The sequence below is a fragment of the Condylura cristata genome, unplaced genomic scaffold, assembly GCF_000260355.1.
Source record: "Condylura cristata isolate star-nosed mole 26May11 unplaced genomic scaffold, ConCri1.0 scaffold00025, whole genome shotgun sequence".
NCBI classification, from domain to species: Eukaryota; Metazoa; Chordata; class Mammalia; order Eulipotyphla; family Talpidae; genus Condylura; species Condylura cristata.
In genome coordinates this window covers 14,856,859-14,878,357 of record NW_004567126.1, presented here as the reverse complement: position 1 = coordinate 14,878,357, position 21,499 = coordinate 14,856,859, and the positions used below count along the sequence as shown (strand labels likewise).

The 21,499-nt window shown below is 40.1% G+C and overlaps 1 protein-coding gene across 2 annotated transcripts in view; it reads right to left on the bottom strand.

The window, feature by feature from the left end:
- MSANTD2 (Myb/SANT-like DNA-binding domain containing 2) overlaps positions 1–21,493 on the bottom strand; it is a 30,940-nt gene extending 9,447 nt beyond the window's left edge. For both annotated transcript variants that reach the window (XM_004689135.2, XM_004689136.2), the window contains exon 1: positions 20,969–21,493. In XM_004689135.2, coding sequence (XP_004689192.1) covers positions 20,969–21,478 — 510 coding nt within the window. In that variant the 5' untranslated portion in view covers positions 21,479–21,493. The remainder of the gene's footprint in view (positions 1–20,968) is intronic.
- Between the last annotated feature and the right edge of the window lie 6 nt (positions 21,494–21,499).

The window sequence follows — 21,499 nt, the reverse complement described above, 5'->3', positions numbered from 1 at the left end:
CACATTATCCAAGTTATAAATTTGCCTTAGAGATATTACCTATTCTCTCCAAACTAAAACAAGTCTTAATAATCTTTACAACACCTCCATTAAAGTTCACTGTCTTTAAATCACAGATAACTACAAAATGACATTCTGACAAATAGTATGCAAACCTGTCCCTTGAGGCCAGAATCCAGATGGGCAAGAGGAATGACAAAAGCATGACTCACAGAATGAACTCCTCAGACCTAACAGAGTAGTGATTAGTCAGCCCACCCTAAACCCGGCCAGCCTATCCCTGCCTAAGCACCTGCCTCCTTCTCCCTTTCTTGGGATCTCTTTTCAGGTCTCAAATGATGCCTTAATGAACTGGGTTTCAGATAATACACTCTTTAAAAGTGCTCCTTCTTTCTTTTGTAAAGCATAGTCACAACCACCTAACACAAAACTTCCTAGAACAAATCAGGAAGGAACTTGGGAAATGCATCTTGGACAACCCTCCCTATAGAAAGAGACAGATGCCTGCAGCACATCTCATTTGACTTTCTACATATTCCTCTTTCCCAGTGCCCTCTGCCCTCCAAGCAGGGGTTGGAATTTGAATTGCAAACATCTCCTGCCAATTTATTTTTATCTCACAAAGTCAAGTTTCTGCCTCTAAGAACACCCCAACCATTCTTTTCAACTTCTCCAAGGACCATAAATGGAGAGTCCCAGCCATGTGCCCTTCACCCTTCCAAGGCCATAAATGGAGATGGAAACCAAGCCATTGCCCACTGCTTACTGGCTGCCTAGGGGAAAGCACTCAACATTCAACAGGGCCTGGGCGGATCTGTTCCCCTTCAGAGTGGCCCTGTGTCACCGAGGGTTACTGTGGAAGTCCAGGAATAAAATTAATGTTCCTTCGAAGAAAGGTCCACACTTCTGAGGATGTGAAACAGGCATAAGCAAAACCACGTATCTTTGACAAATATACATGGTGGGAAACTACAGAAGCCATCAACTTCCTTTGAAAGCATCAGAGAGAACTAAAATCAGTCGGCTTATATAATTGTAAATAAGGAACTTACTAGACAGCATTCTCTAGTGGTTTTATATTTCACCAAAGTAGGTTCATATATCTTTCTACCTCTTTTTATTGTGCTTTTGTAAATATAATACACTTTAATAGTGTAATCTGCTGATCTATAATATATTAAGGATCTGGAGGAAAAATAGTGACTTCTAGATTCATATGACTGGAATTTGATGTACTAAAATGTTAAAATTTTTCCTAACTAATTCTCAAGACAGAAATACAAACATAAACAGTAACTTCTGGATTCAATAAAGATTCAAGATTCAGGGAGAGTCATTTTAAATAAGACATATCAACTAGAACAAGAAAAAAAGGACTCAACTATCAGCTCAAATACTACTCTAAGAAACAGTGAAACTAGTTAAACTAGAGAAAAGTTTAGAAATGGAGAAAACAGAAAAAAGTACCTTGTAAGTCTTATCACTCAGAGTAAATCAGAAAAGTTTACACTTTCTACACACTAAATGTTTAATCAAGGCATATAATCAAGAGAATGTATGTCTATATCAACAGTATTAAATAAACTCTTTAAATTTATTCTAAATCTGAGAGATTAAGATAATGCTTCAGAAATCAGGAAAGATGAAGTCTCACTTCCTATTTCAGAAAGCTATACCAAAACCAACAAGAACTTCAGGTTAGCTTCCTTGGGGAACCATTTCCTAAACAACCAAAAACAATTTAACTCCCTTCTTCCTTCACTTATCTTAGAAATTCAAAGTAAGTTAAATTCTAGTTGATTTTTTGTTGTTGTTTAAATTAAGATCTTGGAATGGAGGAAGAACTTGCTTAAAATTATTAAAGACTTCTACTCACAACTAAGAACAATAATGTTTTTCTTACTGTTAGGAATGTCCATGGTAAATCAGTATTACAGCCTCCTCCCTGGGGGAAGAACTGAGAGACAATACTGTATCTTGAATCAAATTATGGAGACAGAGGTCAGAAGTCAAGAAATCTAGACAGAGGAACTAAAGTACAGACTAGGTTGCCTAATGGGAGGAGTTCATTAAGTATTTGATTGGGAAAAAATGCCAGGTGAATGTTTACAAAATCCACCATGCCAAGCGACTACAAAAGTAAAGAACCAAAGAAAAGACTCGAAAGATGCCCCATTACCAAAGCGAGAAGAAAAATAAGGTGGCTGACAACTGACAACTTACAGGACACAAGGCAAGCTTTGCCAAAGTTTAAGATTAGGGTGAAAAGGAATGAGAGAATAAAAAGATGGCATTCATTGTGGATGAATGTAAGAGGGAGGAGTCTACGGGGAAGGGGAGGCAAGGGTAAACAAAGGCAGGAGTTTAGATTGGCAGGATTGGGGTTTAACGGCAGCAATGCAGAGAAAGACCCAGGGTTACAGTACACGTAACATTAAATACAGTGCACAATGCAGCTATCTTGCCAAAGTAAGTAAATCCAGTATTGGGTTGTATAAGCAGAGGAATCACATGTAAGCTATGGAGGTGGCTCTTCCTCTCTATTCAGCACCGGTGAGGCCACAGCTGGAGCACAGCATTCAGTTCTGGGCATCGAACCAGCTACAAGAGAGGGAAATTGCAGAGTTCAGAAAAGGGCAAATAAAATAATGAAAGGTTTGGAAAATAAGATCTGTAAGTAGGGACAGTGGTTTCGTCAAAGCCCTTCCTGACATTTTACAAGCTACTTTTAGGTTGAAAGGTTTCTTTTGCTTTGGTGTCCTCAATCCCTCCTTTTACTGTCAGCAAGTAGGAAGAATTTGATTCTTCCCTGGCATGGCCAAGTAGGATACAGGGACATGCCAACAATACTGCCCTGGCTCAATCATATGTCACATTTGCCCCACATCATGCAGTCATAACATAATCCCATGACAAAAATCACTGTTGTCATTGTTCTAACAAAACTAACTATAAGCAGGATAGGGCCTACCACAAAGAGGAGCAGGAATGAAGCATAATGGCTGTATAAATGTGATGCTTAGAAATCTCTGGCATGATCAGTTGGAAATGTGAGATGTAAAATAAAGCCAAACTATAGGGAAGATAGCTTAGTTGTCATAGGAGGAACATGGTATGAGAAAAAACAAGGCAGGGAACAGATTTTCAAATGCAGTTGTCAAAGTGGTCATTCAAGAAAAGGCCACTAATGTGGTCTCTCTTTCCCCTGCCAACTAAAAGTGATACATTTTAGATTCTGTTATACAAATAGAGAATACACTTATTTGCAAACAGTCTTAAAAATCACATATTGAGAGTAATCTCCAGTCACTGTTTACAAAAATACTAACACAACAGTCAGTCTAAGGTAGGTGTATATAACAGATCTATTGTATTTCTTTAAAGTTACTGCTTTATTGTATCTGTTATAACTAGTTGCTCTTGGTTAACTGAGATAACAAGAGTTTATTACAGTATCTATCAAAAATTCAACTTTTCTTTAACTGGGTTTATTTCTTACTTTGAGCACAAAGAACAGGGAAAAACCCTGAAATAGCAGACATGACTAAATGGACACATTTCTGCACACCTAAGTTACTGTATATTTCTGGTAACAAAGGTGCGATGATTAGGAAATCACCCAGGGCAGAACCAGTCTGGAGATAGCAGAACTGTATCTATTTAATTAGGTTTTCTGTACATTAAAACCTGATTTGCTTATTACCTAAAAATCCCTTTAAACTAGCAAAAAACAAAAACCCCAACAAAACAAAACCAAAAATGTATCACTTGTTTCACATTCCCCCAGTTCTTAGTGCAAAAGAGGAAATTTTGGCAAGTGAAGATGGTTTTATTCTTAATTTTTCCTTTTTCTTATCAGAGCTAAAGTTATTAACTTTGTTGGGTCAGGGATCCCCTCCCAGAAAAATACACATATATAACTGTTTTGTACAATTTCAGGAGAGACATGGATTCTCTGGAGAGTCAGCAGAAGAACCTTAGGTTAAAAAACTCCTCTACACCATGCAGAACTTCTTCCATTAAAGACTGGAGAAGGTATGAGTCAGAAGCCCTAAAATAAAGTAGAATTCCTTCATGTCTTAGGTTTTATAAAGACTTTAAAAACAGGGACCACTAGTTTAAATACAATTTAACCAGTTGCTCAGTCTCATGTTCATTTAGATAAGGCACCATTAATGATTCCTTTAAAAAGTAAATCAGCTAATTTCTCTGGTTTCTTAAAAGAAACAATTTCTATATAAAAGCATACAACTGTAACAGTTTACTCTTCACCAAAATGTGACCACCTCCTCCCACCTGCTGGGCAGGAAAATCTTTTTAAGCAGTATTAAATGATGCATTAGTTATGCTGATTCCAATTGTATCGCATGGTACTCTGATTGATTAGCTGACTGACTTACAGAGGTTGGCTAAATTATCTCAGGTTAACATTTTAGAAAAGAAAAATACACTCATTTAGAAACAAATACATTAAAGTAAATCTTAGGGGCTGCAAAAGCTAGGTCTTAAAAGTCTTCCTATTTTAAAGTTGCCTAAGGAACAAAGGGTCTCAGAGACAGGCAACGCCTACACTGATTCAGTCTCTAACCCGGTGGAATCAAAGTATGATCTCATATTCCACCAAAACTATTCATATTATGGTTAACAATGTCTTCTTAATTTCAAAGAAAGGTATTCAAACTTTGACCTTAACTTCTTTACTTCCCTGTAGCACTGGATACTCTCCATCACCCATCCAAATAGTTTCTCTTTTGACACTTTCTATAAGACATTAATTCACAGAGTAATTGGAGCTGTCCGAGGCTCTTATGGCAAACCTGACTTCAACTTCTCTAATACATGAAGTCTAAATTTAAAGGAACCTTAGAAATCATTGGTTCAATTTCCTCACTTAACAAATGAGGAACCAAGGCCCCAAGATCATTATTCCGTTAAAACTGGGTTTGGCTCATAAAAATTACCAAATGTTTCTCACAAAATGTTCTTTCCTAAGAAAGCTATTCCACTAGATTGTAAGCTCCATTAAGAAGAGGTTCTGTCTGGCTTACTAGAACAGTGCCTATCACATAAGGATTGTCATTATGTACATTAAATAATGCATTTACAAAGTTGTAAATCACTAACAAGATAGAATATTTCATAGACAGGAAATCAGGAAAGTCATTTTACTACAATAATGGACATATTTATATCTATAAATTTACTTATAAAATCAGTAAATCCAAAGTACTTAGGACTCCTAAAATCTTTTGGGGACAACAGAAGCAGGAAAGGAGCTAAAACAAAAATACAGCTGTAACTAGCATAGCAAGCTAACTCTGTTATAATAAAAGGGCTACGTATGGAGAGCAAGACTACTTAGAAAACATCTACCACTTTTGCTGTTTCAGTTTGCTTTGCGTGGGGGAAAGAAAAAGCTGCCTAGTGGAATTCTATAATCCTGTCCCAATCTGAATTTTTTATGCCTTAGAAATTAAATGGATAAATGAATGAATGAATAAGAATGTAAAATAGTACTGTCAAAGACAGAAAAAGAAGACTTGATTCACTTGTTTCCTGAATTTTAACAGGGTCAAACAGAGGAATGACCACCAGAAACCAAGAGATCTTACCTCTCTGAAGCCTCAGTCTCTGTGGGGAATTGTCCAGGATTGAATTCTATCAGCTTGCACTTCATTCCAAATTTGGCTATCAACGACTCACTTTCGTGTCTATGACTTGTGTGACTACTGTCTTCACGAGGGAGAAGCTCTTTCACAGAACAAATAATCCAGAAAATTTTGATTCTCAAAAAGTATCGGCTCCTAAACTTTTTAGGTTCCTCCATGCTAGTAGCTGAGGGTCTTGCCCGGTCAGAATATGAAGAAAAAAACCCTCCAGGAGGACAATACTAATTTAACAAAACCAAACACTTTCCAGTTCTCACAAAACTACCTTCATTTGAGCATAATGCTTTTGACCCTGCACTTTATTTCATATTGACAGCAATACCATAAAAGCCATAGTAAGTATGGCCATGCTCAAGGACTTCTTTGAGATGTAAGAATTCTTTTAGACATGGAATCCTCAAGTGCTTCTATTTAGAACAAGAAATTAAGGTATACTGAACCACTCATTTCAGACATAATCAGACAGGCAGTGCAGTCAAAATGATAGGCAGATACTACTACTTCCTCCCCACCTAAAAGGGGAGAAAAATCAGTTGGTGAAGAACTGACTTGGATGATTTTCATCCTACCTCATACATCACCTCTGAAGTTGTTACATAAGCATTTCTGTGGAATCCTTTTTCTGCACTTCACTCCCTGAGCATCACCTCAAAATGGTATTCAAGAATATTAAAAATGTTAACCTTTATTAATAAGTGAAAATGAAAAAAGCACACAAGAATGATCTAAAAAATGTTTCTGGCATAGCAGGGGCAAATCATTCATTTTTTAAGGCCCCCCATAAAAACATCCTGAATTACGCATTAATTGTTCCATGATCCGCCATACTGAAAGTTAAGTTTGCATACACACCAAACCCCTCATACAGTTTCTGCATTCTTCCCAAATACAAAGGCACTTTCTTCTATTTATGAGACTAGAGGTTAAGAGGGAAACTGCAAAAGCAAGTCTCCCCTGCCCCCGCAAAATAGTAGGTTTAATTTATGCCTTCACATTGACCATGATTTTCCATTTTGTAGCTATTTTCTGACTAAGTTATCACCTATAATGCAGCATTAACTTAAATACAGTAAAATTAGTACATTTTATGTATCTTGGTTTAAAAAAACTCATATTTGGATAAAATAATCTAAGTTGTAAGGCTCCTAGAAAGTCTCAGCACAAGTACTAAGTCAAGATTCACTGAGGTTTTTTTTTTTTTAAATACTGAATTACTTCAGAAAGGGTTTTTGATTTTTTTTTCTGCATTTACATTGTGTAAACTACAAGTCATGAATGCAAGAACAGAATATGCTTTCCATCCTCACACATATCCTTTCTACGAAAAATTTTGAAATGAATGTTTTAAATTTAAGCATTTGCTCTTGGGCAACCTGAACTTGAGAAGTTAAGAGATAAATTTAGGCAATCATGTTTTTTTATAGCTCATCCAGTAATTTTTAATATTTTATTCTTACCTTTAAGTGAACTGCTAAAAGTAATGGCCAAATGAGAAAGTCTGCCCCTTCCTCAGAAATCAAACAGCTTCCCAGTGCGGTCCAAGTCCCATGTAATGAAGGGAAACCACAGTGCTATCTCCTCAGTGCTTATTGGGTGCTGAGACTTGGGTTTTGCAGTTTCCTTTTTTTACAATAAGGATAAAAGAAACAGTGCCAGAAAATAGACTGGGAGGAGACTAAGTGCCAAGGGCTTTATTGGGGAGGTTCTTGAGAACCACTTGTGCCTCCCGGGAAGAGCACGACTGGGCAAAGAAAGAAGTGGAAGACAGACTTCAGCTGATGAGTAAGGCCTCTGTTAATCCTAAAGGGAGGTAAAGGAACATGGTAGGCCCTTCAGCGTTGTCCTGAATTAAGGCAAAGATGCTGTATTTCAATACTGACCAGTCTCTGGACTCAAGTTCCACTAGAGAGGGGAGCCTACCTTTGGATAGAGACAGCTCTCTTGGATGAAGGAAAATTCCTAGGGTAATTTAACCCAATGCCATCATCAGTATTCCAGGAAGCTGGGCTGTCATTCCTGGAACAGTGGTCTGGGCAGTGTATATACATGAAGATATAGGATACATCTCTATTTAACAGAGAATTAAGACTGAGGAAGGTTAAGTGCTTACCTAAGACCACTATGGTCACTATGTCTTTGGTATAAATTCATCCCAGGTTGCAACTCTAGGACCTGATACACTGCTCAGCAAACACTGGAAAGTATAAAAAATGACTCAATTTACCTTTTTTGCCATAGGTGTTGAAAAGTCCACAATGATCATTTTAATATTTAGCTGAAGTAACCATATTTACTTGTGTTATCACCATAGTCCCTGCATTCTGTTTTATTTCCTGATTCTAGTTTTAGGTTTCTTATTTGCATACCATGTATGTATTTAAAATAATGCATCTCATCCCCATCATCTCCAAGGAGAAAGAGTACACAAACCATTTAGACATCAGGTAGCAATGGCAGGCATAAGATAGTGGGTACTCCATGGCCTCCTTTGCTAAGCCACATCTTTATCTGCCTTCACTATCAAGTTAATTCTATTTGGTTCCTCTATAATTCAAACTTACTTCCTTTGAAAGAACTTAGCAGTCTAATAAACCCATCAATCACTAGAACGATTTGATGGAATAATTCCTCTACATTGAGAACTTTATGCTTCAATACCTGTCTATATTCTTCAGGACTTCCAAATCACTGTTTCTCATTGTGTTTATCAACTGAAGACACCTTGAATTAGCTACAGGATTTATTAGAATTTATGTTTTTACTTCTCTAAGAAACATGTATAAGCATAATTATGTCCATCTACGTTGCTATATGACTTCTGTATTGCATTTCTGACATGATACTCAAGCTGTTGCCACAGTATTACCTCAAAATTAAAAAATGATGGATTGATGATGCAGAAGGAGACAATATAAGCAAGTGATAAAAAGCATGGAGTTCTGGAGTCAGACTGTATAGTCTAGTTTTCCCACCAGCTAGCATTGATATTAGACATATTCTCTCTGTGCCTCCATTTCTCCATCTTTGAGGTGGAGCTAGTACTAGTAACTCCAACACAGATATGTTGTGCCATAACACAGATATGTTGTGTCAAATATCAGCCACCAACACCCCCACCCTGCACACACACACAACATTGAAATAGTATCTACCTAATAGTTTGCATTAGCAAGGTTTGCCATTATTAATATAAAAATGATAGTATTACCATGTGGAGACCAAAGTGATTTAGGAATAAAGATTAGTTCAAGAAGAGAAAAGCAGTAGCAGCCAAGTCACATCACAAAACATGGTAGGAATAACAAGAGTCTTACAAGTAGGCATCGGAATGTTGTTTGGAAAAGAAAATGAGTTTCAGCTAAAACACATCAGCCAATAATGCTAACTTGGCTTTTGGAATTTAGTTTTATTAATACCTAAAATGTTTCATAAGGTTGGTTTTGTTTGACAACACATAAGAGATCTGTAAGTATAAATTTTAGATTTATACCTAGCTTTAGGTTAAATATTAAATAACACTGTTTTTGTCCACAAATCAAAGTTTCAGGAACATCTATTTTATCATCACAATTTCTTCAACTTTTTGTTCATATTAAAGACATTATAATGGCTGTGCTATAATGAAGACATTAAAATGCTTCCTTTCACTTTCCCTCTTAATTTGGTTTCAATTCCTCATGTAAAGAAAAAAAATTATTTGACATAGTTCTCAAATTGGCATGAATTTGATCTCTCCAAGTCCAACTATTAAACATGTTTCTTAATTTGCACAAGGAAGAACTGGTTTTGCTGAAGCTTGACCTTTCAGGACCTAGTGTAGGGGTCGGGGACACACTACCTAATGACTAGATGAATATTAACTGTGCTGTACTTGTTGCTTAGGGGGCAAATCTCAATGACAACTGGACATGCCATAATCAAAAGGTGTAATATGAAATCATGTAAGTCATTCTTAACACAGCAAGGACAAATATATGTCTATTTTTAGGCATAGTGAAATGTAAAGAGCTCAAACTTCCTAAAATCATTAAGGCTGATAACAAGGAATAGAACATTTATGGGACTAATATGAAAGAACAGCTTATTTGAGGGTATTAGCTGTTTTGAATAACATTTTAAATTTCATTCCCTGCTAAATATAAGTTTTTTGAAGGCAGGGTTTTTTTCCTCCCAAGTTTATTCAATGATTTATTCCCAGCACCTAAACTAATGCCTACCATATGGAAGTAGCTGGACAGATTTCTGGTGAGGATGAATGAACACATAAATGAATAAAAATTCCTTAAAGTTGTATATTGCCGATTACTATGAGCTGGCTACTAGCTGGCCACTCATGGGCAACTGTGACCTACTTGCTATCTACAAATCTCAGCAGAGAATTCCTTGACTACCTAGAGGATAGCCCGTATCACAAGGCAGGCCCAGGGACGCCTAGGCCACTGCTGACCTGATTCCATGACTGCCTGTGATAAAATCAAATACCTTGCTGATGCAATTGCCCCGTGACAATGTCCCCTTCCCTGCCCCTCGTAAAACTCTGCCCCCATTCTATCCCACCCTCCGGACTTTATTCCTCCTATCATTGTGGCATGATCAGCTTGTACCAGCCTGTATGCTTTCAATAAATGGCACAAACTTCTGCTCAAGTAACAGTCTTGCCTTGCAGAACTGCTCCAAGACTGCTGTATCCCGCATCCAGGTCCTGCTGCAAAGTGGCAACAAAGTTCCTGTTGCAACAGTATATGGTAATGGAAAGGTCAAAGAGAAAGTTAAGGCACTTTTGAACTATCATACTCTCCCTTTTAAATCATAAACCAGTCCTTTCCATTTAGAGAAAACTATTTGTAAACTTAAAATAATAATAGTAAAAGCAGGTTTGGGTAGATATTAACTTTATTCTGGTTTTATTAATATAAGTTACAAACAATTTTTTCAGATAAATGAAGTAAGCTGAAGGTAGATAATAGACAATGTGAGTTTCAAAAAGTGAATCTATTACAACAAAGCATATTTACACAAGCTGAGAAAATGCAACTAGAAAACAGATCCAAGTAAATAACTTCCATTCTGGTGTGTCAATTTATACTGAAGTATAATTTGGTAGCTCAAAATATGTAATTTATGAATACAGCCAAGAATACATAGATAAAAATAAAGTAACATAATGGCTGTTAGTCCTAAAATCTCAGAGAATAATCACAGGTTTGTATTTTACTAAAGAATAAACACATCCCACTAAGTGTTAAGATAATGCTAACTTGATTATGCCAAGAAAAAGAAAAAAAAGTATTTCCATTGCTTCTCAAGGACTGTCTCAACTACACAGGTTAATACAGATATAAGTACAAGCCTTTTCCCCCAATATGCAGTGTTTAATTATTCAGAACAAGGGGGAGAGGGAGCTCCCCACAGATTACAAACTCCAGGTCATTTGTAACATGTACACAGGAGGCATACTCATTAAGCAGCCATCCTGAACACAATGAAGTTTGTGCAATGGCGATGAAGTAGAAGAACATACTGCATGAATCCCACAACTAAGTAAAATTATTAAAGAGTACCTAAATAATCAATGCAATTCTAACAATCAGTGGTTTAAAGCTGAAAGCTCATTTTCAAATATTTTTAAACATTACACAGAAATAACCCACCAAAGAAGGAAAAACTGCTATCCTACCTCAACCTACAAACAGGAGCATACTTCTGAATATTTGTAGGGCAATTAACATTTCAGATCTATCTGAATTTTAGTTCTTGCTCTCTGATAAATGTTAGAAAAATTAGGAAAAAACAGGAAAGCAGGATCATCACTTCTGAAGTTTGCAGAGCAGATCAGAATCCAAAAGTGTACACAGAATAATCCAGAAGTGACACCGACAAGGCTGTACTAAAATGGTGTTTTAACTGGATCCCACTGAGTTCCAGAACAACCCTAAAAACTTAAGGAGTATTGTGATGATCTTTCAGGGTACAAAATAGAATCCTCTGTATATATCAGCAAGAGTAGTGAGTGACTTATGTGACAATAAGACTTACCAAATCCTATAAAGTAAAATTTTCACATTCTCCAAACAGTCCCACTGGTTTGGATACATATGATATCTATTCTATACTTACTGCCACTGTTTATTTCACCTCATGTCTAACTTACTGCAATTAGCCTCTAAATGATCTCAGTGCTTCCAGTCTTACCCATTCTAATTCACTTTCCACCCTATAGTCAGTTCTTAAATCCTAAGACTAACCATGTCACTCACTCCCCAGTTTAAAATTACTTTGATCAGGATAAAGTCCACACACCTTAGCACATCATCTGACTTCTTGCTAATGTCTTCAGTCTCATTTCTTAGAATTTCCACCTCTTCCCTACAATAGCTTCAGCTTCATGTCTCTCTGGGTTATGACTTATTCTAATTAATGCATTTTATGGAGTTTGAGACTATTAAATCTAAAAAGAGCACAATGATGAAAAATTTGAACTCAGTTCAAAATTTTCTAATCCTTTATCTAGCTTCAGGCTATGGCCATCAGTGGGTTGGAAGATCAATTTTAGTTGGCTATGAGCATCTTTCTAAACACCCCAAGTAGAAGATGAGACAATGCCAAGGCAAATAGACTTTTCTGGTGAAGCTGACCCCGTGTGGGTAGGAGGTGGCTAGGGAGGTAAGGGGTGTCTGAAGTGGGATGGGAGGACTGCAAGTGAGCAATATTTGAAGACTGCCAGTTGCAAGAGGGGGTGAGCCGAGCCCCTGGGCACAGTGCACATGCTATAGTAAGTGGAGGGTGGGGAGTCATCTGTCACAGCAGGTGTTGGCGTACATCCGTGGGGCCACCATAAGCAAGCCTAGAGTATCCCTTGTCTACTCCATGCCGCCCCAGAACGTGTCCCTGAAGCTGCAGGGCCTCCGGGAGAAAGACTCCGGGCCCTACTACTGTTCTGTGAATGTGCAAGACAGTCAAGGCAAACTCAGGGACCACCGCACCAGCCAAACTTTAGAACTCAATGTGCTCGGTAAGTGAGAAGCCCACACTTTCCAACAGCTTGTGGGGATCTCCCATCTATGGAGTGGCATGGGGGTTGGGGGAGATATGTTAGAGCCTTGGGTCTGTGGGGACTAACGTGACCCTGAGCTGCCAGTCCCGAAGGAGTAAGACTACTGCCCAAAACCAGTGGGAGTGGCCACCCCCATCCTCTTAGTTTCTTTGCACTAGTTTTAGGTGGGAGAACTTCTGAAGATAAGAGACTGTGGCTGGGAGAGGGGGGAGATGAGAAGCACCAGAGGGACTGCGGTGAAAAGATGCAATGCTGAAAAGTACTGGAGACAAAAAGAGGGAAGGTGGGAGGCATTGTGCTGGTGCTTCCCATGTTGTACACTTGTGTGCTGCAGAGGACATATGGCTGAGAGGTTCTGACGTATGATCATCTGTGTGCCAACAGAACATACCAAAGCAAACTGCATGTAGTTACTATGCAAGACAAATGAGTATTTGTAAAGCACTTGGAACAGCCCATGGCACATAGTTAGATGCTCCACACGTGCTACCTATAGTCATTATTATTTTGTGAAATTTGTTTCAGTTATACATATATTATGTTGGTGGCTAGTATGCAAGGTAAAAATATTTCTTCTTACTGCATGTTTGGTTTTCTTCCCATAACATAAATTAAAGAATGGGATAGATATAGTGGATTTTTACACAACTGCAATGAAATACCATCAAGTTACTTATCTAAATTTATGACATATTAATCATCTAAAATTGTGACTTTCACTACTCTGTTATCCCAAAACTACTTGGTTCTTTTTTTTTTAAAGATTTATTTGTTTGTGCATACAGAGCTGGGGTACAGGCCAGAGGCTCAAGAGCGGTGAGAGGCTTCACCAAAGACAGAGTGGGGAGCAGAACAGGCAGATCAATGAAGTAAACTGCTGAGGGGAGCAGCGGGCGGGTCAGGATAGGTCTGCCACGCCATGTGGTCACCTCCGGGGCAGGCAGGAATCTAACTCATGCGGAAGTGGCTTTAGATTCTCAGTGCTGTGCTTTAACCCGCTGCGTCACCAGGGAAGGCCCACCAAAACTACTTGGTTCTTTTTGACACCACTAACCTGTCATTTACAGCTTCAAAGGCATACCATTACCAAATGTCACCCACTATGGCAAACTGTTCTACAATTAAAAAGCATGACTTTTTAAGCAGCTTATCGCTATAATTTTTTTTTTTTTTTGGAAAATATACTGTTTGGATGCTTCTAATTTTGGACTCTTGAGCAAAATATATTTTACTGTATTTGCAGTCTGCATCATTCTAGGTTAATGCTGCCTCTGCTTCCACACAAGGCGTTTACACCCTTCTGCTCAAATCAGTGCCACTTTCCCTTTAGCACCCAGTTCTCAAGGTCCCAAGATGGCATGGTTCCTACAGCACCATGGTTACCATCAAGACAATACAGACCTTGCTCCCATATTGTAACCAGTGTATTGCAGTCTGCCTCCTTCACTGGCAGGGGAGTGAGGCACTGCTTTATTTCTAGGGTCTGCCATAGAAGGCACTCAAATACTGTGATCAGTAATAAAAAAAAAATTAAGCCGTATTTCAGGCCCCAATACTTAAAGTAACCCTGTAATCAATCGGTCAGATCAGTCTGATGAAAGGAATAGACAAGCTCTTCAAATCCTCCTCCAGATGCCTGGTTAAGCTCCACAAGTTAAAAGCTCTATGCCTTTCCCTAGGATTCTTAAGGGACAATATAATTCAAGAGCAGTCTCATGATACCAGTCAAGACAGACAGCAAAATCATCAGCTCTAAAGGGCCCCTGGGGCCTCCCTGGTGGCTCAAGGGGTTAAGTCTCAGCACTACCAAGTATAACATGGGTTTGACCCCCAAGTTCGAAACCCAGCTAGGGAGCTAATCCACATGGTACAACAGACCTTTCCTGTCCTACCCACTGCTCCTCAGCAGTGTGTTTCAGTGGATCCACCTATTGTGCTCCCCACTCTTGACTCTGGTAACTGTTCTCACCCCTTACACCACTGGCCTACACCTCAGCTCTTATATGCATGAATAAAAATAAATACATCTTTAAAAAATACAATAAAGAAAGGGTTTCCCAGAGGGGTACCCATATGCCTTCTTTGCTGACTAATCAAGGCACCTTACAACCTTAGAAATTCCTGCCATTCCCAGTCTTGAACATATTTTTTTGATGTGAAACTTTGCCTCTAAATTTAGAATAACTGAAGCAACAGGAGTTACTGCTATTGTTTCTTTTACAGGTAAGTGGAGATCACTGGCTGGTCATTAACATTTTTAAGATAGATTTGATTAAAAAAAAAAGCCTAGAGATAAAAATCTTGGATAGATTTTCCAGATTCAGCGTATATAGTCAACAAATTTTATAGCCAATCCTCATCTTATTCACCTCATTCTAGATTTAATATTTCCTATAACCTAAAAACTTCTAAACATATGATGAAAAATCTTAACATCAGCTTAAAAACGTCCAAGAGCATATATAAATTTCAAAATTTCTTGAGGGCTAGCCATAAGCAAAATATTACTTAAAAACTTTACATTGGGCATCCCTGGTTGTTCAGGGACTAAAGACATAACGCTAGCAAGCTATCCCAAGCCACTACAACATGAGCCCCCTGGCTAGGGAGCTAACTCACATGGCTCAGCAGACCTCTTCCTGTCTTACCAGCTGTCCCCCTCAGCAGTATATTTCAGTCAATCTGCCTTTCTGCTCCCCACTGTCTCTGATGAATCTTCTCACCACCACCTCTCCCCATACCTGTGGTTACACCCCAGTTCTTGTATTCATAAATAAATCTTTTTTTAAAAATCATACCAGCCACTGGCCACATGTAGCTATTTAAATTTAAATTAATTGCAATGGATATTTTTTTAATTGTTTCACAGTCACACTAACCACTTGTCAAGAGCTTGATGCTCACCTGTGGCTAGAGGCTACCGTACAGTGTTGTTGGGCGGTACAGACACAGAACACACTAAGTTCTGTTGGCCAGAATTGTCCAAGAGAATCAAGAATATGACGCTGGTTGGCCCAGTCAACTGAGGTTATACTGTCTTATTCCTTGCATTAAAAGCTCTTTTCTCCTATAACGATGATCCACTAGTCTTGACTTCCATCAAAGTACTCTGGATGGGTCAACTGACCGGGAGGACAAGAAACTTTGAGCTCCCCCTAGAGGTTTAAGGGTGTAGCTAAGCGAATTCTTTCACAACCCACATCAGAATATTCTGAGCAACAACTTTTACCTACAAAGTCCAATACGACAGCCACTAAGCAAGCATGGCTAGCAACCACTGAAAATTAAATTAAAATTAAGTGTAACTGAAAAATGAGTTCCTCAGACACCCATACCACAGCCTAAGAGCACTACATGCAACTGGTGGCCATACACTAACTGCAGTCAAGAACATTTCCGTCATCACAGAATCGTACTGACAACACTGCAGTACTATGTGTACTTCAAGTTTCTTTTTCCTTTTACATATCGTGTTAACGAAGGACCCAGAATATCCACTCTTTACTTGAGTTCCCTAAGTGCTAGGAAATAAACACAGAGTGGATTCATCCACAGTTTTAATATGGGGACATTAGAGCTCTTACCTCCAAAAGGGCAAGCGCAAATATAAATGTATGGCCAGGTAGTCCAAGCTGATCTAAGATTTGAGACACACATCAAGCTTGGCAGATTCACAAGACAAGCAAACTAGAGCACACAAGCTGTCAGGGACAATGGCCTGGTAACAGCAGAAACTGAATATGTAAGATGGAAGGAAACAACTATGACAATCCTTTCATGAATTATTTGAGGTCTATGTCGTATTTCTTAGAAATCCTTCAATGATAATCATGCAGAGGAAAATCTTGTCTGCAAACACCAGAGAAAAGTTCTCAGAGGTGGGCAAGTTCTATCAAAATGTTTATCTGGGCAGAGAGCTTTTGGCTCCAGTTGTCTTTGTTCTGTTGATCCTCACAAATACCAGCAAGGGTTGACAGCTAAAATGAAAGACCAAGTATATTACATTTTGATTTGTCTGCTAAAATATAAAATCTGTTCCAAAGATTATGACAATTACTGATGAATATAGCTAAGCAATATTCATTGCTAAGCAAATACTGATAAATACAGCTAAGTCATTTTGTTTGCTAAGCAGAAGACTCCCTAACACTTTTTAATTTATCTGATAAGCAACCAGAATTATCCAGCAAAAATGGGTCTTTTAGGTCATACAATCACCTTGCATTTTTTCTTGAGGCACAACTAGAAGTACACATCTGTTTCAAAGACATAAAGCCAACTCTCAAGAGGCAAATTTTTGGAGAACACCCAAAATTATGGGACTTGAGAATGAGTTCTGCAGTGCATCAGATTAACTGACTGAAGTGTGAATACAGCATCTGGCTCAGAAGTGAATGTTTTCACGAGTTCCAAGTCTAGCTAGATCTTTCAACTACTATAGCATAGAGCTCTCTCCCTCCTTTGAAGCCATCACACTCACAGTCAGCTTTCGTCACCTGACACTTAATCAAGTACTCTATCACATACCATCCCTTGTGTTGTCTTGTACAGTCCTTTAACTCTTTGCTGTGCATATACATCTTCAACTGCACTGTAAGCGCTAGGATTATATATTATAGTCCTTTCATTTATTTTAGCACCCAGTAGATAGCTCTGTACAATTATTTAGTGAAGGGAGACATAAAGACAAAGCCTACAAAAAAGGCGAGAAATCGTAATTACTAGACAGAAAACTACCTAGATTTATTTATCTGATTCCAAAATTAGGCTGGAATTGCTAATAGGCATTTCTTCTGGCAAACAAACAAAAGGCACAAAACCTCAGCATTATGCAACAATCTGTGTAGCAAGGAAGTCTCAAATACATTCATTTTATCACATCTGACCTCAAAATGAAACTGTGAAGCAATAAACAAATGTTTATATCTTAAATTAAAATCCTGTGTATTTAGAATATACATATTCATTTCGGTACTAAGAAATAGTAACTTCAGCAACAAAGTCTAAGAGTTAGAATTCGATTTCAATATTTTCATACATTAGTACTTTCACTGTATAGCTAAGATGGCTGCAGCAGAAGGTAAGTGGCATGCTTTAAGATTATTCCAAAAGGCGGTCAGGGCAGAAATTGAAATGAGACTGCTTGGTAGGTCAGAACAATGCAGTGAAGGCTGCTCCATCAACGTGTACAAACTATCTGAGTAAGTGTGGAAAAGCTGACGTCATTATAGGTTTCTTCCCTTCTTTCAAACTTAGAAGAAATTACTTACTAAGTTTTCAGCAATGAATTCTGACAGGCACTTCAAATGCATTAGAACAGAAATACAGTTGGCTCACATGGTGTTCCTCCCTGAGCCTCTGGTAGTTTACATTTACATTACATCAGTCTATACAAGAAGTTCCTCCAAGTCCACATCTAACTGCACTACTTTCTTTCTGGTTTGTAAAATCAAAAGCAATCTAAACCTAATGGATTACTGGCTTTTTTCTTTCTTTCTTTCTTTCTTTCTTTCTTTTTTTTTTGCAGTTCTTATCAACACAATAAAGGGAAAGAGATTTCTGAATTGCTTTTTCCAAAGCTGCATTTGTGAAGCTGGGGTCTAAATATTTGCTTTCATGGGATTGAGCTTCTCTGAGAATTTTTCCAAAGATTTATTTTATTTATTTATGCATACAGGAGCTGGCATGTAGGCCAGATGTGTGGGGGGTGAGATATATCTGAGACAGAGTTGGGAGCAGAATAGGTGGACTGACTGAAATAGACTGCTGAGAAGAGCAGCAGGTGAGACAGGCAAGGTCTGCTGCGCCATGTGGGTCAGCTCCCTGGCTGGGAATCGAACTAGTGCTGCAGTGGCTGGTGATAAATAACTTCATAGTATTGAGACGTACCCCCTTGTGACGCCAAGAAGGCCCCTCTCTGAGAATTTTTTAAAGTTGTGTTTTTATTTTCATAAGCATAATCTGAATTGCTTGTACATCCATCTCATAACTGCCAGGACATGGTTCCAACAACCACATTTGCTTCTAGGCTTAACTTACATTTAAAGTCTCCTAAAGTGACAAAGAGTAGTTTTCAATGTGGTATTTTTCAAACGGGGGTCTATGTCTTTGCGTTTAAATTTTGAGTAACATCGCTCTAGATTAGTATACTTTGAAAAATTCTCTTGTCTGTTGTTTACCTTGGAGACTGTGAGAGTCATGTACCCAGTACCCACTATGTGCTGCACTGGACATACAGTAGTGACTAGAAGCCACCAGAACTTGTCACTCTGGCAGGAAAATACCAACACTGTTAATGAAGTCTTTGGTTCCTTCAGGGAAATCACACAGGGAACAGAGCACTTAATGGGAAAAAAAGTTACCTGCCCTCCCTGCCAACTGCTACTGTAAACCAGAGAACCTATCAGCATCCAAATATCCTTAGAACATCCTAAGACCCTGAGGTCAATTTGGAGAAAGGTAAAATAGTCCTCTTTTTAAAATTCTTCAGAAAAGCTCCATCTCCCTTCCTTGCTTTGCATTATCATTCTCATAACTGGACAAAGATGCAACCCATGTTGATAGTTCTGATCATTTCAGAAATACTTTTTTGGATTTATATTCTGTGAGATTTTCACAGCACAACACTTTTTCCTTGGATTGGTAAATTTCTATGGACAAAACACCAGTCAAGTTAAAACAGTTACTAAAGTCTCAGGTGTACATTTAAACTCAAGAAAAGTTAATGGACAGATGCACAGCAAAACTTCTCCCTCCGATTTTAACGGTAACGATCTTAAATAGTGCAATGAGTGCACACCAGAGATCAGTATCTATTACAAACTACTACTTTAATTGTCGATAAGATACTATTTCAATGACATCCTTACTTAAAGGAAAAAAAGGCAGCATAAGAAGACCCAAAGGTACATACTATCAAGTGAACCACTTTAATTCTGTTATTAATAAATAAGTGGGTACCAAATTACTTGACCAATAGTTAATAGGTCTGAAATATCTTAAGTTTCTGGACCAAATTCTCTATGGAACAACGTCTCTGGATGAACCCCACTCGAATCAAGGGCTCTAGAACTTTGGAGCAATCGCCTCCTCTAGGGTAGTTACGATCTTTCTTACTGGGTTTCCACTCCCTTCCCCGAGGAGTTCAGAAAAAACGTGTCCATCCTTATGAGAAAAGAGAAGCGCACAGACAACATGACTACCACCAAGAAGGAGTTCAGTGAAAGCCGGGAGAAAGAAGCCTCTGTGAATCTTTTAGCGGACTCTGGGATGAAGAAACTGGCTTAACTAAAAAATAACGCTAACAACTCTTCATCTGCCAATAATACAAATCTGAATGCCAGCCTGGATGGAGTCAGCAGAAACAGCAATGAAAATCCGGCTGCTAGTAACATTTCTGGCCCAAATGAAACCTCTGCATTTAAACATTCAGATCCACAAGGACAGCCAGATGCACACTGAGCTCTTTACCTGCCACCACACATCCAGCACCATAACTAAAGCAGGGTAAAACTGCCTTTCTTGAAGGAGCTTCCTCTGAAACACACCAGGGCCTCAAGCCAATCTAACTCTGCGGGCAGCCACACTCCAGATTCCGGACCAACTCTCAGTCAGGCTAACTTTAATCGTGCCCCCAACTTCAAGAGAGCAGGCACTGTCTGGCCATCAAGCCTTTCCACTTCGCCAAAGCATCAATGTCTCACTCGTCCTTCGGAGCTCAAGTTAGCAGCAAGGCGACTGACACAAAGGCCCGTCGTCCGAAGGCGCTTTTTTCCTACGGCACCGCCACTGCCACTCACTGAAAATTCCTCGACTGGGGGCTCACCGCTCCCCTTTCTACCCTTCCTCAATGCCGTCCCGCCGGCAAGCCCAGGCCTGAAAGCCCCTCAGCCGTGAACAAAGCGAGGGGCCCCGGCGGTGGGGGCGAGAAGCGCCAGAGGCCCCGGGCTGCCACACCAGGCACAATGAGAACTACCAACTTCAGAGCGCAGGAATATCCTCAATTGGCAAGAAAGAGGGGCGGCGGCAGGCACGCCCAACTTCAAACTCAGGAAACCTACGGGCTGGCGGCCATCTGGAAAAAAGCCCCCTTCCCGGGGAGAGAAGAAAAAAGCGGAGGAGATGCGAGTCGCCCACCGGGCCCCGGAGGGGAGCCCTGCGCTCAGACCGGCCCCCGCCCCCGAGGCCCGCTTCCCCGCCTTCTCTCTGCCTCAGGTTCGCGGCCCCAGGCCGGGCGGCCGGTTACCTTGATGCGCTCCCGGCATTGGGACGGGGTCCGCTCGTAGCCCAGCTCGGCCAGGGCCCGGGACACGCGCTCGTACATGGCTGGCCCGGGGGCCTTGCTGCCGAACACCGTGCCGGCTCCCTCCAGCTGCTGGTACCGCGCCTCCACCAGCCGCTCGTTGCCCCACACTGCGATGAGCGCGTTCGTCTCGGCCGGCGTCCACGACATGCCCCGGCAGGCGGCGGCGGCGGCTGCCGCAGCCCCGCCACCGCCGCCACCAGGGGAGAAGGAGACCGAGGACGAGGCGGCGCTGCGGCCCCCCAGCCCCAGCCCGAGACCCCCAGACGCCGCTGCCCCCGAGCCCGCGGCGCTGCCCGGCCCGAGCGGGGAGGCACCCCGAGGCGTGGAAGGGTCAGACAGCGATGGATTTCCGTCGCTCAGGCCACCAGGAGACGCCGGGGAGAGCACCTCCATCTTCGGGATTTTTAGCGGCGAGTTGGCGGGCAGCTCCGAGCCACAGGGCGCAGCCATCTTCCAAGCGGCCGCCGCTGC